This window comes from Leucoraja erinacea, unplaced genomic scaffold, assembly GCF_028641065.1.
Source record: "Leucoraja erinacea ecotype New England unplaced genomic scaffold, Leri_hhj_1 Leri_143S, whole genome shotgun sequence".
In the NCBI taxonomy this organism is placed as follows: domain Eukaryota; kingdom Metazoa; phylum Chordata; class Chondrichthyes; order Rajiformes; family Rajidae; genus Leucoraja; species Leucoraja erinaceus.
The window spans coordinates 62,501-79,505 of NW_026575715.1; the positions used below are offsets into that span (position 1 = coordinate 62,501).

The window sequence follows — 17,005 nt, forward strand, 5'->3', positions numbered from 1 at the left end:
ATCGCGGCCATCAAGACCAGGCGTACCATCCAGTTTGTTGACTGGTGCCCGACTGGGTTCAAGGTTGGCATCAACTACCAGCCTCCCACTGCGGTGCCCGGTGGGGACCTGGCCAAGGTGCAGCGTGCAGTGTGTATGCTGAGCAACACCACTGCCATCGCTGAGGCTTGGGCACGGCTCGACCACAAGTTTGACCTGATGTACGCCAAGCGCGCCTTCGTGCATTGGTACGTGGGGGAGGGAATGGAGGAGGGAGAGTTCTCCGAGGCCCGTGAAGACATGGCAGCCTTGGAGAAGGATTACGAGGAGGTTGGAGCCGACAGCACAACTGATGACAATGAAGGAGAGGAATTCTGAGTCACTCCAAAACCCTTGAGTAGATCTTTCACTCAGGCCCCTGATAAATGAGATGTGAATGAAACCGCAATACTTTCGAGGAGCTAATGTTTTTTTTCCACTTGAATTAATCATTGCGTAAAAAAAGTAAAAAATGTTGAACATGTTAGTCCGATAGGCTTGGCATATTTAATGAGAAACACATCTGTTTTCATCTAATGCAAGTACCGGCTGAAGCAATGCATTGGAAATATCTTTGATGTCTCTCACAGAAATCAAGTGTAATGTTACAGTGGACATGGTGTTTAATGATATGCTGTATATTCCATTCTGTAGCCACAGCCTGCAATAATAAAATAACTACATCCAGAGACAATGAGTGTAGTCCCACTGCGGGAATATGAACACATTTCAAAAAGAATTCCAGAAAGAGGAATCTTGGTATTTGGTAAAAGTGCCGATGAATATACTGGAAGTTAGTAATAACCATATAACCATATAACCAAATAACAATTACAGTACGGAAACAGGCCATCTTGACCCTTCTAGTCCGTGCCAAACACGTATTCTCCCCTAGTCCCATACACCTGCGTTCAAACCATAACCCTCCATTCCCTTCCCATCCATATAACTATCCAATTTATTTTTAAATGATAAAAACGAACCTGCCTCCACCACTTCCACTGGAAGCTCATTCCACACAGCTACCACACAATTGGTTTCATTTTGAAACAGGGCTCAGAAACAGGCCCTTCGGCCCGACAGCGATCTGCCATCCCCGCACATTAACCCTAACCCTACGCACACTGGGAACACTTTTTATGTGTCATTCCTAAAGGGCCTGTCCTACGAGCATGCGACTCCATGCGGCGAGCGCGATCTAACGTGGTCGCTTAAGCCGTACGGCCTCGCGGGGCCGGTCCCACTTCGATCGCCGGAGCCGTATGGCGTTGTGCGGGGCTGGTCCCGAAATCGCGCGGGGCTCCGAAAAACTAACCGTGTTAAAAAATTCCACGCGGCAACGGCCTGCCGGCCCGCAGCCGCCTCGACGGGCGTGCGCAGAGTCTCGACGCCGTACATTACGGGCCAACTTCCCGCGGACTTCGCTCAAACTTCACGTCACTCACTCGACCTCCGCGCGGCCCCCGCTTCCGGTTTGGTAGCGCTCGCCACATGCAGGTCGCATGCTCGTGGGACAGGCCCTTAACTGTCACTGTATGTCACGTTGTCACTTGCGGGCGGAGCACCAAGGCAAATTACTTGTATGTGAATACTTGGCCAATAAACTTATTCATTCATCCATTCATTTACACCAAGCCAATTAACCACAAATCCGCACGTCTTTGGAGTGTGGGAGGAAAGAGAAGATCTCGGAGAAAACTCACGCAGGTCACGGGGAGAACGTACAAACTCCGCACAGCCAGCACCCGTGGGCAGAATCCAACCTGAGTCTCTGGTGCTGTGAGGCAGCAACTCTACCGCTGCGCCACCGGGTCACCCTGGAGGCTGACGGGAGGTCATAAGGAATAGGTGTAGAATTAGGCCATTCGGCCCATCAAGTCGACTCTGCCATTCAATCTCCATCCATTTTTAATTTAATTTTTTTTTAATTTTATTTTTATTAGAAGTACGGTAAATTACAATACTACACAACACATATATCTTAATACATTTTTTGTACCGCTTCATTTTTTTTTTGAGCTTTAAGAAAAAGATAGAAGTAAGGAAAGTAAAGAAAGTGCGCAAGAGTCGTGAAGTGCAAGAGTGTTGGGAAAAGAAAGCCCCTTAGAAAAGAAGTTAGAGAAGGAAGTAAAGTGAGAAAATAGACCCTAGAAAAGAAAGAAAAAGAAAATAGGAACAATCGCTCTATTATAACATTAAACTCTGCAGAAAGGGGACTACCAACCAAGTCTGTTTTTGTTGTTTTACCTCCCGTTACCAGGTCCTGATACCATCTATTTATTTATTTATTTATTTATTTAAATTACTATTGCACCTCATACTTGTAATAGGTCCAGAAACATAGACCACGTCTTTTGGAATTGGTCTGCTTTACCTGCTAAGAGGAATCTCATCTCTTCCAGATGTAATGTTTCAAACATATTTGATATCCACATTTTTATTGTTGGTGTGGGTGCATTTTTCCGGAATTTAAGTATAAGCTTTTTCCCCATTATTAGCCCGTAATTAAATAAATTTTGGTACCAGTTTTATTTTGATTAATTTTGAAAAAATATCAAATATTTCATACCAGAATTTTTGGATTTTTGTACATCTCCATCCTAACCCAATTCTCCAACGCAACAAAAGCTTGCCACTTTACCTCACTGCACGTGACAATGAGGGTCATAAAGGGTAGGAGTAGAATTAGGCCATTCGGTCCATCAAGTCCCCTGCACCATTCAATCACGGCTGAGTTACCTCTCCCTCCTAACTCCATTCTCCTGCCTTCTCCCCATAACCTCTGACACCTGTACTAATCAAGAATCTATCTATCTCTACCTTAAAAATATCCACAGACTTGTGGCCTCCACAGCAAAGAATTCCACAGATTCGCCACCCTATGACTAAAGAAATGTCTCCTCATCACTTTCCTTAAGGAACGCCCTTTAAGTCTGAGGCTGTGACCTCTAGCCCTAGACTCTCCCATTAGTGGAAACATCCTCTCCACATCCACTCGCTCCAAGCCTTGGACTATTCTAGACCTGATAGAAGCATGGAAAATTAGGATTCGCATCAATAGGAGGACAGTCTAAACAAGGAAAGACACAAAGTGCTGGAGGGAATAACTCAGGCAGCAGCATCCCTGGAGAACATGGATGGGTGACGTTTTGGGTCGGGATCCTCAATATCAAATACGGAAGGCATAGCTTTATAGACAATAGACAATAGGTGCATGAGTAGGCCATTCGGCCCTTCGAGCCAGCACCGCCATTCAATGTGATCATGGCTGATCGTCCCCAATCAGTACCCCGTTCCTGCCTTCTCCCCATATCCCCTGACTCCACTATCTTTAAGAGCCCTATCTAGCTCTCTCTTGAAAGCATCCAGAGAACCGGCCTCCACCGCCCTCTGAGGCAGAGAATTCCACAGACTCAACACTCTCTGTGAGAAAAAGTGTTTCCTCATCTCCGTTCTAAATGGCTTGCCCCTTTATTCTTAAACTGTGTGTGTGGCCCCTGGTTCTGGACTCCCCCAACATCGGGAACATGTTTCCTGCCTTTAGCGTGTCCAAACCCTGAACAATCTTATATATTTAATAATGAATGAATGAATGAATAAGTTTATTGGCCAAGTATGTACACAGACAAAAGTGACCAAGGTCGGTTTGGGTCACTGTGAGTCAGCTGCCCTGCCAGCAGCATGTTCATTATTTCAACTTTTTTTTTAAAGTGTGTCCAAGTGTTTGTTTTGGTGTCTCTCTGTGTGTGTTATGTGGGGGGTGGGGGAATGGGGAAGCCATTTTTCGACGGAGAGGCGACTTTTCCCACGCCCTTTCTCCGCCTCCCCTATCGTGGCCTAACAGCTTGGATTGGAGCGGCCTTTCCCAGAGTTGGGCCCAGAGCTTCAGCAGCGTGGACTTTTCCATCGCGGAGCGGGGGCGTGGGGTGGTTGCCAGAGAGGGGTGTTCCGATTGCTGGCCTGGTGACTTTGACATCATCGGGCTGTGATCAGTGGAGGGATTTGCCTTGCAAGTAACAACACAACATACAGCAACCGATTAAGAATAAAACATTAACATAGAAACATAGACAATAGGTGCAGGAGTAGGCCATTCGGCCCTTCGAGCCTGCACCGCCATTCAATATGATCATGGCTGATCATCCAACTCAGTATCCTGTACCTGCCTTCTCTCCATACCCCCTGATCCCCTTAGCCACAAGGGCCACATCTAACTCCCTCTTAAATATAGCCAATGAACTGGCCTCGACTACCCTCTGTGGCAGAGAGTTCCAGAGACTCACCACTCTCTGTGTGAAAAAAGTTCTTCTCATCTCGGTTTTAAAGGATTTCCCCCTTATCCTTAAGCTGTGACCCCTTGTCCTGGACTTCCCCAACATCGGGAGCAATCTTCCTGCATCTAGCCTGTCCAACCCCTTAAGAATTTTGTAAGTTTCTATAAGATCCCCTCTCAATCTCCTAAATTCTAGAGAGTATGAACCAAGTCTATCCAGTCTTTCTTCATAAGACAGTCCTGACATCCCAGGAATCAGTCTGTTGAACCGTCTCTGCACTCCCTCTATGGCAATAATGTCCTTCCTCAGATTTGGAGACCAAAACTGTATGCAATACTCCAGGTGTGGTCTCACCAAGACCCTGTACAACTGCAGTAGAACCTCCCTGCTCCTAGACTCAAATCCTTTTAAAGTTTAAAGTTACAGTTTAAACAGGTGAATAAAATAAAATACCAGAGCAAAAGGAGGCTGCAGACTTTTGTTTATTGTGTAGAGCAACTACTCGTGGATAAAAACTGTTTTTATGCCTGGCTGTGGCAGCTTTGACAGTCCGGAGTCGCCTTCCAGAGGGAAGTGATTCAAAGAGTTTGTGGCCAGGGTGGGAGGGGTCAGAGATGATCTTGCCCGCTCGCTTCCTGGCCGTTGCAGTGTACAGTTCATCAATGGAGGGAAGGTTGCAGCCAATAACCTTCTCTGCTGATCTAAGGTCAGGGGAGCAAAGTCTAACAGAGATGCGAGTGGCAAGGTTTTTACACAGAGGGCGGTGGGTGCCTGGAACGTGCTGCTGGGGGTGGGATGGTGGAGGCAGATATGTTAGTGCCGTTTCAGGGACGTTTGGGAAGACACATGGATATGCAGGGGATGGAGGGGCAGGAGTCACGTGCATGGCAGAGATGAATCTGAAGAAGGTTCACAACCAGAAACGTCACCTATCCATATTCTCCACAGCTGCTGCCTGACCCGCTGAGTTACTCCAGCACTCTGTGAAACGTTACCTATCCATGTTCTCCACAGATGCTGCCTGACCCGCTGAGTTATGGTGCAGCAGCATCTATGGAGCTAAGGAAATAGGCAACATTTCGGGCCGAAACCCTTCTGGAAATAGGCAACGTTTCGGGCCGAAACCCTTCTGGAAATAGGCAACGTTTCGGGCCGAAACCCTTCTGGAAATAGGCAACGTTTCGGGCCGAAACCCTTCTGGAAATAGGCAACGTTTCGGGCCGAAACCCGGAAGGGTTTCGGCCCGAAACGTTGCCTATTTCCTTAGCTCCATAGATGCTGCTGCACCTGCTGAGTTACTCCAGCACTCTGTGAAACGTCACCTATCCATGTTCTCCACAGCCTGACCCGCTGAGTTACTGCCTAACCCGTTCTCCACAGACGCTGCCTAACCCGCTGAGTTACTCCAGCACTCTGAAACGTCACCCAACCATGTTCTCCACAGATGCTGCCTGTCCCGCTGAGTTACTCCAGCACTCTGTGTCATTTTTGGTAAACCAGCATCTGCAGTTCCTTGTTTCAAGAGTAGGAATGTTACAACATTTTGAGATGTTAAAAATCAAGCCTGTAACTTATCCCATCAGATAAAGCATAAAAAGAATTTTAATTTGATACCTAATTCACTTTCATATTTTCAGTATTAAAAAAGTTATGGTCATTTTCATACTCGGAAATTTGCATCTTGTTCCCTATTGCTTTTCCATTGACTTAACACAAAAGCTGTGATCGAGGACAGTCAATTGACATAAAAGCCTATAACTTTCTTAAAAATTAAGAGAACAATGAAATTTTCAGTTATTATAGATTGAAGCATCCTGATACATCCTACTTGGATGACCTGAAATTAAAGCATATAATTAGTTAGTTACCTAATTGTAGCTAATTACAAAATTGACCGTTGTGACGGAAATAGTAATAAACATTCAGAATGCCTTGAAAATTCAAAAATATGATATTTTCAAGATCAGATCTTTAATATTATTGTAACTTTAAAACAAATAGTAAATACCAAACAAAAAATTCATATTCATCAGTGTCATCAAATCAATTAAATTCATCTAAATTCAATTCATAGATCTAAACAAATATCCCATTCTTAAGAAAAGGCTCAAAATATTTTTTTAAATAACCAAAGTATCCAAATAACAAACTGATCCCGTTCACACAAGAATTCATAATATAACATGATTTTTAAATCTCGCTTTGTCATAAATTTGTATGCCAAACGGAATGAATTTAATGTTTAATTCCCATAAATTAATCCAGAAATATCCACTCTCAAGATAATCAAAATCATTACTTTTTTGCACAATACATCTGACTAAAATTGTACTGTGGATATTTAGTATGAAATTATTGATCACGGATAGACAATAACACAAAATATAGATTGGTTTAGATGTTCTTATGACATGATTGTGCAAACAAAATAATGAATTTGATTATCTTGGGAGTGGATGTTTCTGGAATGTGATCGATTGGAATGTTGCCGCTGCCATGATTTAAGCATGACACGGCCGATTTGTATCGGGGCCTAAATAACATTTTTTGCATCAGCAGATTAAAATGAACCACACCAAATAGCAAGATAATATGTTAAATAAACGACATGCCTTTTGTTTTGTCCTGCACTTGCGATCCATGATGCTGAAGGCGTTGAATGCGTTTTTAGTCGTTTTAATTCAATCCAGGGACGCAATCAACCAGTGACGTTTTTAAAAAATCGGGGGCGTATTTTCTTCAGCAGCTAGCAGTCCGAGCAAATTCCTCTCCGACAACCAATACAAACCCCCCCCACCAAAGCCTCCGGAATCGCACGCACAGGCAGTGGCATAGCTGCAGCACCGCTGATGGTAGGTTTTGGAACAACGCTCTCAAGAGTGTCAAAGGTTATCGACAGAAAGCAGGAAAATGAGCTTGAGAGGGAAAGATTGATTGAATTGAATTGAATTGAATCTATCTATCTATCTATCTATCTATCTATCTATCTATCTATCTATCTATCTATCTATCTATCTATCTATCTATCTATCTATCTATCTATCTATCTATCTATCTATCTATCTATCTATCTATCTATCAAACTCTGGGGCTATCCGTCCGGTTGCCGACCGGATCCCTTTCTGCCTTTCAATTCGTGCCCGATACTCGCAGATGTCCAATCGGAATGGCCGATGCTCGCAGATGTACAATTGGAATGGATCCATTTGCATGTACGGCTGCCGGCTGCATTTCTTCCTTTGATTCATTGCCACGCCCAATCCAGACGCTCAATCTCCGAGATCTTTTCCATTTCAGTAGAGATTTCGCTTTTCTTTCTAAGTATCCGCTCCTCATTACATTTCGTCGTGTTGAAGTACACATTTTTAATCAAATCCTTCTCCCCCCCCCACCCCCAAGTATTTCAAAAATAAACTGGCTTCTCCATTTACATGTCAGCTTCCAACATACTTCGAAACAAAGTTGCAATACAGGAACACTCTGAACTTTTCACTGCTGCAGCAGGCAGGGTGGTGCCATTGGATTTTTTTTTTAATCCACTGCTGAGGGAGGCAGGGCAGTGCTGGAATCTTACTTTTGAGAACGGCTTCAGTTCCATTGGAGGAGACGGGTGCATGGTGGAATATTGGGTTGGGGGATCACACCATTGGGGGAGCAGACCCAACGGGTCTGCACTTGGTCTAGTTATATATTAAAACTGTGTGGCTGCCGCCTGCCGTCCGGCGTCCGGCTGCCTTTCTGCCTTTTGATTCGTTGACGGCTGCTCCTTCCTATAAGCTTCCAACACACTTCAAAACAATGTTGCAAGACAGGAACACTATGAACTTTTCACTGCTGCAGCAGGCAGGGGAGGTGCAATTGGAATTATTTTTAAATCCACTGCTGAGGGAGGCAGGGGAGTGCTGGAATCTTACATTTGGGAACGGCTTCAGTTCCGTTGGAGGAGACGGGTGCATGGTGGAATATTGGGTTGGGGGATCACACCATTGGGGGAGCAGACCCAACGGGTCTGCACTTGGTATACTTATAAAACTCTGAGCGTTATTATATTTGCTCGCTTGTGAATCACATCTTCTCGAAAACCCGACGTGCTAATGGTGAAATTTACCTCATGATGTCGTAAATTAGATTAGATTAGATTAGATTCCTTTATTTGTCATTCAGACCTTTCGGTCTGAACGAAATTTCGTTGCCTGCAGTCATACATATTATAATAAATAACAAAATACACAATAAACACAAATTAACATTCACCACAGTGAGTTCACCAGGCACCTCCTCACTGTGATGGAGGCAAAAGTCTTAAAGTCACTGTCTCTTCCCTCCTTATTCTCCCTCTGCGCTGAGGCGATCCAGGCCTCCGATGTTGTTACCCCACCGGGCGATGGGGTAATCGCCTCATCTGAAAATTTGGTTCATTATTTCTTCACTTATTTCTTCAAATTCCTCACCAATCTGAAGCTAAAGGTAACGGAAGCTGATGTTAACGGCTGATGACGTCACAATGCCTCTGCTCCTCTCGGTGAGCACCACGGATTTTTCAAGGCGCTGCCTGCTGGCCACTGTTTTCCACGAGCTGCGAGTTACGTCCCTCGCCCCCCCCCCCCCCCCCCCCCCCCCCCCCCCCCCCCCCCCCCATAACTTGCACTCCGTCGGGCAACCCGAGAGATGCCGAGGAGCGCCCGAGTGCGGCTGGCCGTAGTTGTTTTTATGTCTGGCTGTGGCGGCTTTGACAGTCCGGAGTCGCCTTCCAGAGGATAGTGCTTCAGCAATGATTGAGTGGTGGAGTAGAATCAATGGGCCGAATGGCCTAATTCCGCTCCTATGGCTTATGATGTGGGCCAAAGGGCCTGTTACTGTACTATGCTGTACTAAGTTCTCTATACTGCCCCTTATCATTGCCTTGGTCTCATTAAAGGATTCTGGCAATTAGGCTAACAAACGAAATCACGCCCATTATAGACACAAGATGCTGGAGTAACTCCACGGGTCAGGCAGCATCTCTAGAGAGAAGATCTCTGGGGTGGCATTTCGGGGCGGGACCTTCTTTAGACTGAGAGTCAAGGGGAAAGGGCAATGACAGATGTAGAAGGTATTTGGGAGACATGAATAGAAACATAGGAAATAGATGCAGGAGGAGGCCATTCGGCCCTTCGAGCCTGCACCGCCATTCAATATGATCATGGCTGATCATCCAACTCAGTATCCTGTACCCACCTTCTCTCCATACCACCTGATCCCTTTAGCCACAAGGGCCACATCTAACTCCCTCTTAAATATAGCCAATGAACTGGCCTCAACTACCTTCTGTGGCAGAGAATTCCACAGATTCACCACTCTCTGTGTGAAAAATGTTTTTCTCATCTCAGTCCTAAAAGATTTCCACCTTATCCTTAAACTGTGACCCCTTGTTCTGGACTACCCCAACATCGGGAACAATCTTCCTGCATCTAGCCTGTCCAAACCACTTAAGGATTTTGTAAGCTTCAATAAGATCCCCCCTCAATCTTCTAAATTCTAGCGAGTACAAGCCAAGTCTATCCAGTCTTTCTTCATATGAAAGTTCTGCCATCCCAGGAATCAGTCTGGTGAACCTTCTCTGTACTCCCTCTATGGCAAGAATGCCTTTCCTCAGATTGGGAGACCAAAACTGTACGCAATACTCCAGGTGTGGTCTCACCGAGGCCCTGTACAACTGCAGTAGAACCTCCCTGTTCCTATATTCAAATCCTTTTGCTATGAATGCTAACATACCATTCGCTTTCTTCACTGCCTGCTGCACCTGCATGCCTACTTTCAATGACTGGTGTACCATGACACCCAGGTCTCGTTGCATCTCCCCTTTTCCTAATCGGCCACCATTCAGATAATAGTCTACTTTCCTGTTTTTGCCACCAAAGTGGATAACCTCACATTTATCCACATTATACTGCATCTGCCATGCATTTGCCCACTCACCCAGCCTATCCAGGTCACCTTGCAGCCTCCTAGCATCCTCCTCACAGCTAACACTGCCCCCCAGCTCCGTGTCATCCGCAAACTTGGAGATGTTGCATTCAATTCCCTCACCCAAATCATTAATATATATTGTAAATAGCTGGGGTCCCAGCACTGAGCCTTGCGGTACCCCACTAGTCACTGCCTGCCATTCTTAAAAGGACCCGTTTACTCCTACTCTTTGCTTCCTGTCTGCCAGCCAGTTCTCTATCCACATCAATACTGAACCCCCAATGCCGTGTGCTTTAAGTTTGCATACTAATCTCTTATGTGGGACCTTGTTGAAAGCCTTCTGGAAGTCCAGATATAACACATCCAGATATAACAATGGAAGATACGCAGGTCCAGGTTGACAGTGGTAGCGTTGATACGTAATGTAACGTAATGTAATGTAGCGGAATGGTCAATAGGATGTGTACATGCGCACCCCAGACTCAGGAAACATAGAAACATAGAAAATAGGTGCAGGAGTAGAGGCCATTCGGCCCTTCGAGCCTGCACCGCCATTCAATATGATCATGGCTGATCATCCAACTCAGTATCCCGTACCTGCCTTCTCTCCATACCCCCTGATCCCTTTAGCCACAAGGGCCACATCTAATTCCCTCTTAAATATCCAGATATAACACATCCACTGGTTCTCCCTTATTCACTCTACTAGTTACATCCTCGAGCTTGACTGAAACTTGAATCCAGGATTCGATGAATAATTACATGTTATAGTCCACAGACCTATCTCCAAAATTGTGTTATTGGTAATTTTATTTTTAAAAAAAATTTCTCCCTCCCTTCTTTCTTTAGATCCATCTTTCAAAAAAATCTATATATATATAAACAGAAGCTGTGTTAATATGTAATTGGTAAATAAATTGTGTTTTGGTTATGATATGTATATGCTTCCAATAAAAATATTATTAAAAAATTAAATTAAAAATTAAAAAGAAGGGCCGAATGGCCTCCTCCTGCACCTATTTTCCCATGTTTCTATGTTTCTATAAGCCACGATCACACTGAATGGCAGTGCTGGCTCGAGGGGCCGAATGGCCTACTCCTGCACCTATTTTCCATGTTTCTATGTTGCTATAAGCCACGATCACATTGAACGGCAGTGCTGGCTCGAGGGGCCGAATGGCCTACTCCTGCACCTATTGTCTATTGTCTATTGTACTTGAATTTGGCCTGATTGTATTTATCTGCCTTTGGAAAGTTGTAATTATATCAGCTTCTAGTTTCCTCTGGTAGCCTGTTCCAGATATGGACTACCCTCAAAATGAAAAAGTGCCTCAAGCAGTCCTTAAATCTCTCCCCCCTCACCTGTGCCCTCTAGTCTTAAAATCCTCTACCCTGGGAAAAATACTTTATCGATTACAATAGACAATAGGTGCAGGAGTAGGCCATTCCACCCTTTATCTCTAAACTAAATTAAGCTAAACTAAACTAAACTAAGCCTTGTTATGTATCCTGGCAACTCATGGCATCTATATGCTGTATGCAAAGGCATTAAACAAATATGCTGCTTTGAACAGCTACAGTTTGCATACAGGCGGAAGACAAGCTAACACAATGTATCCACTAGTGGGAGAGTCTAGGACCAGAGGGCTTCAGAATATAAGGACGTACCTTTAGAAAGGAGATGCGGAGGAATTTCTTTAGTGAGAAGGTGGTGAATCTGTGGAATTCATTGCCACGGAAGAACGTGGGGCCCAAGTCAGTGGGTCTTTTTAAGGTGGAGATGGATGGATTCCTGATTCCTCCTCATCTTCTCTGAGAGATCTCCTCTAATTTGAGGAAGGACATCCTTGTGATTGAGGCAGTGCAGCGTAGGTTCACGAGATTGATCCCTGGGATGGCGGGACTGTCATATGAGGAAAGATTGAACAGATTGGTCAGTGACGGCTGTAGTGCGGGGTGACGGAGGGTCGGAGCGAATGACGGGCCCACACAGCAGCGGCGGCAGCGGCGGCGGCGGCGGCGACCTTCCGCACCGCGCCCACCCACATAGCGACCGTGCGTGCCACTCCGCCAACGGCAATAACCACACTGATCCCCATTCCCGCCTCTGTTCAGTCCTCACTGACATCCGCTGTGCTCCCGTCCCCATCTACCCCCCCCCATCTATTCATCCTGCATTGATCACCCTATCCATCCTGTACTGAACCCCCCCATCCTGTAATGAGACCCCTTCCCATCCATCCTGCACTGCTCCCCCATTCATCCTGCACTGATCTCCCGATCCATCCTGTACTGAACCCCCCCCTCCATTTATCCTGTAACCACCCCCCCATCCATCCCGTACTGCTCCCCCCATTCAACCCCCACTGACATCCCCTGCACCCTCCCCTCACAATTTTACATACTCCAACCAACACACACTAATTCCCCTGCCTCAATCCATCCATCCCGCACTGATTGCCTTCTCAACCACCCCCCCCTCGCCATTTATCTATCCTACACTGATTCACCCCCCCCCCCCCCCCCCCCCCCCCCCCCGACCCTACTGCGCTGGAAATGTCTTCAGAGCGAACATTGACTATGTTTGATAATGGAATCCCCTATGTCTGAAGAAGGGTTTCGGCCCGAAACGTCGCCTATTTCCTTCGCTCCATAGATGCTGCTGCACCTGCTGAGTTTCTCCAGCAATTTTGTGTACCTTCCCCTATGTTATTATTTGTTTTAATACATAAAGAGGAATTAATGAAATTGTGAACACATGAAACATTAAAATCGCAGTGTTCGATTGTCACTGCTACCGTTGACACGTTATTACAGAATTCATTTTAACGGAAAATCAATGTTCTTAATATGGAGTATCAGTACTGTAGTTATTTAATGAGCAAGATCCACAACTAATCGTTGGATTTATCCAGGTTTTACCTCTACAGTCGGTCATATACATCACAAATTTGGTCAGGAGATATTGCAGTTGAAATTGTAATGTTAATTCTGAAGTGAGAATGATGGAAACAGCATTTATCAATAATTTTTTTTTAAATTTGGTGCGTACAAACTGGGTTTCTTCATTGCTGCTCACAACACGTACATCTAATCTACATGTCCGGTGGTGTGGCGTTTTAACGCCTTTAAACATTTTGCCAAAAAAACATTTGCTGCAGTTGTGTCCTTTGGCCATCTCTTGTCAGTTCGTGTAATGTTTAACCTGTCAGATGGGTATAGTCAGTTTTAACAGCTATTATCATAATGATCATAATATAGAAATTTCCTTGCAACCTGTATATTTTGTTGTGGATGAATTCTGTGGGAAGCGAGAGTGTTTCTGTACCAGTAGCAATAACCACCCATGCTGTGTCCATGCCATGATCATTTTCATTCACAGAAAACAAGTTTGCATCAATCTGCAGTGTGCATATATGTTACCATGGTCCAGGATTTATTGACACAGGTTGATCATACGCTGAATAATCCAACCACATTTTTGTTTGGAAGTGGAAAGAAATAAAGAAATTGCATTCATTGCAATGTGTAAAAAGAGTTGAGATACTGTATTGTAATTTTGCTGCCATTGTGTCATTGTGGTATATATCATGTCTTGATTGGTGAATATGTTTAGTTTGTGACTTTATTTGAAGCAGAAATAATGTGTGAATGCTTCATTGAACATAATTCCGACTGGTAACTACGCACTTCGTCCGAGCACATTATCGCACGTGTCATGACCACCTAAAATGGCAAGTGGCAACCTAAAAAGCTGCCGAGGTTGCCCGGCTGGCAACAGGGAAAAAAAGTTAAGTGAGAGCCCTGGGTGGGTTTATGGAACGAGCTGCTGGAGAAGGTAGTTGAGGCAGAGGCAGTCACAATGTTTAAAATACGTTCAGACAAGTACATGGATAGGACAGGTTTAGAGGGAAGTGGTCCCAAGCAGGCAGGTTACCTGCCGCAGGTAGGACTAGTGTAGATGGGACATGTTGGCTGAGGTGTGGGCACGTTAGGCCGAAGGGCCTGTTTCCACATTGTATGATGCTTTGTCACTGCTTCATTGTTAGTACATCTGACAACGAAACACTCCTTAAGAATAAGGGGCAAGCCATTTAGAATGGAGAGGAGGAAACACTTCTTCACACAGAGAGTTGCGAATCTGTGGGATTCCCTGCCTCAGAGGGCGGTGGAGGCCGGTTCTCTGGATACTTTAAAGTGAGAGCTAGATAGGGCTTTTAAAGATAGCGGAGTCAGGGGGATACGGGGAGAAGGCAGGAACGGGGTACTGATTGTGGATGATCAGCCATGATCACATTGAATGGCGGTGCTGGATTGAAGGGCCAAATGGCCTCCTCCTGCACCTATTTTCTATAGGCAAGTATTTCTTACTTTATTGAATTAGGTATTACAATGGCCTGGATTAAGAGATCATTAATCTAGCAAGTACAAAACTCAACTGGCTCACGACCATCTTCTACAGAAAGAAACATCAGCTTGGACATTCATCTTCTTCTTCTATGCAGTGTTTTTTGGCAGTTGGCAAACAACTTTTTTGGTGCATTATCGCCACCAACTGGCATGGAGTGTGGATCAAACAACACCATTACATATACTAATATCCTATAGCCTTCCGAACAAATTGGTTACCCTAAGAAAAAGCAACAGGATTTGATAGCACTTATATGAACTCCCTCTACCAAATCAAATTGTACTCTTTCTTTTCTGAACTGCTCACTCATCCGTTCTCTCTCCTCCTCATACCTCTCACAATGTACAATGACATGCTCTATCGTTTCCTGTTGCCCACAGTATTCACATCTGCCTGTATTATGCTTGCCTATTATAAAAAGTGTACTGTTCAGACCAGTGTGTCCAAATCTAATTCTTGAAATCACTGTCTCCTCTTCTCTGTTCTTTCCTGCACATCTCAGTTCTCCCACTTTCCTCTGGACTCTGTAGAACCCCCGTCCTTTCCGCTCTTCCTCCCATTGCTTTTGCCATCCTTCCTTCAGTCTTTGCTTAATAATGTCTTTGATTTCAGTTTTACCTATGTTAATACTTAAATCAATCTTACTTCTTTTTGTTACCTCTTTTGCTACCTTATCTGCCATTTCATTTCCTCTAATGCCAATGTGTGCTGGTACCCATAAAAATATGACTGTAAGCCCCATCATTTGAATTCTGAATAGTGTTTGTTGTATTTCAATCAAAATGTCTGGTCTACTGTCTGAATGGCTGTGCTGTAAACTCTTTATTGCTAAACTTGAATCTGAACAAATAACTGTCCTTAAAGGCCTGGTATCCTCGACCCACTGTACTGCTAACAATATTGAAATCATTTCACCTGTGTATACTGAGACCTCATTATTGATCCTCTTCCCTACTTTGATGTGAAATTCTGGTACAATAAATGCTACTCCTACTTTATCTACTGAATCTTTTGATGCATCTGTGTAAATTTGGACAAAACTGTAGTATCTGTCAATGTATTCCTGTATGATGACTGAATTATACATATGTTGTTTATCCTTGTTTTTCTGATCTAATATTGTAAAGTCTACTGTTGCATCTGGAAGTATCCAAGGTGGAATTGAAGGTAATGGAATCGTTGGAACCTCATTTAATTGTGCTATGACTATTTGTAATGCTCTCTGGGTCACTGTCCATCCAAAACTTTTTGTTTCCCTTCTCTCCTGCTTGGACATTTATGATTTCAGTTCCTTCTTTAAAGGGTTGACTCTCATTAGGGAGAATTGCAATTGCAGTAGATTGCAAATTATCTTAATTGCGATCATTTAACCAATCTGCAGTGTAGGCCTTTCAACAGCTGTATAAATAAGACACCATGGCAGTTGATTATTGTTGATAGCTTTTTGTCTTATTCCCAAAACTGGGATCATTTTCTTCCCCCACAGCAGCCATCTCAGAGAGAGTGAAAGAAAGACATTTTAAAATGGTGAGTGTGTTCAAAATTGCCAAAATCTAATTCAGTTGAGTTTAGAAGAATGAGGGGGGGAGGGGACCCTCATTGAAACGTACAGAACAGTGAAAGGCCTGGATAGAGTGGATGTGGAGAGGATGTTTCCACTAGTGGGGGAATCTAGGACTAGAGGGCACAGCCTCAGAATTAAAGGGCGTTCTTTTAAGAAGGAGATGAGAAGGAATTTCTTTAGTCTGAGGGTGGTGAATCTGTGGAATTCGTTGCCGCAGAAGGCTGTGGAGGCCAAGTTGGTGGATATTTTTATGACTGAGATAGGTAGATAGATTTTGCATTAGTATGGGTGTCAGGGGATATGGGGAGAAGGCAGGAGAATGGGGTTAGGAGGGAGAGGTAGTAACTCGGAATGGTGGAGGGGACTTGATGGGCCGAATGGCCTAATTCTACTCCTACCCTTTATGATCCTCATTGTCACGTGTAGTGAGGTAAAGTGGCAAGCTTTTGTTGCGTGCTAATGCATTAGTTGATATGCTGTAGAATGGTGTGTACAAAATTCTGACGGGCCTGGATGCAAGAAGTTTGTTTCCCCTGACTATGGGGTGTAGAACTTGTTTGAGCAATTGTATTTATTATAGAAACATAGAAAATAGGTGCAGGAGTAGGCCATTTGGCCCTTCGAGCCTGCATCGCCATTCAATATGATCATGGCTGATCATCCAACTCGGTATCCCGTACCTGCCTTCTCTCCATACCCCCTGATCCCCTTAGCCACAAGGGCCACATCTAACTCCCTCTTAAATATAGCCAATTAACTGGCCTCAACTACCTTCTGTGGCAGTGAATT

General features: G+C 44.5%; 2 protein-coding genes across 2 annotated transcripts in view; both read left to right on the plus strand.

Annotated features, from left to right (window-relative positions):
* LOC129715830 (tubulin alpha-8 chain-like) overlaps positions 1-712 on the plus strand; it is a 15,442-nt gene extending 14,730 nt beyond the window's left edge. The window contains exon 4 of the mRNA XM_055665703.1: positions 1-712. This exon is cut by the window's left edge and continues 618 nt beyond it. Coding sequence (XP_055521678.1) covers positions 1-357 — 357 coding nt within the window. The 3' untranslated portion in view covers positions 358-712.
* Positions 1-17,005, plus strand: part of LOC129715828 (tubulin alpha-1D chain) — a 103,998-nt gene that overhangs the window by 14,733 nt on the left and 72,260 nt on the right. The window lies entirely within an intron of this gene.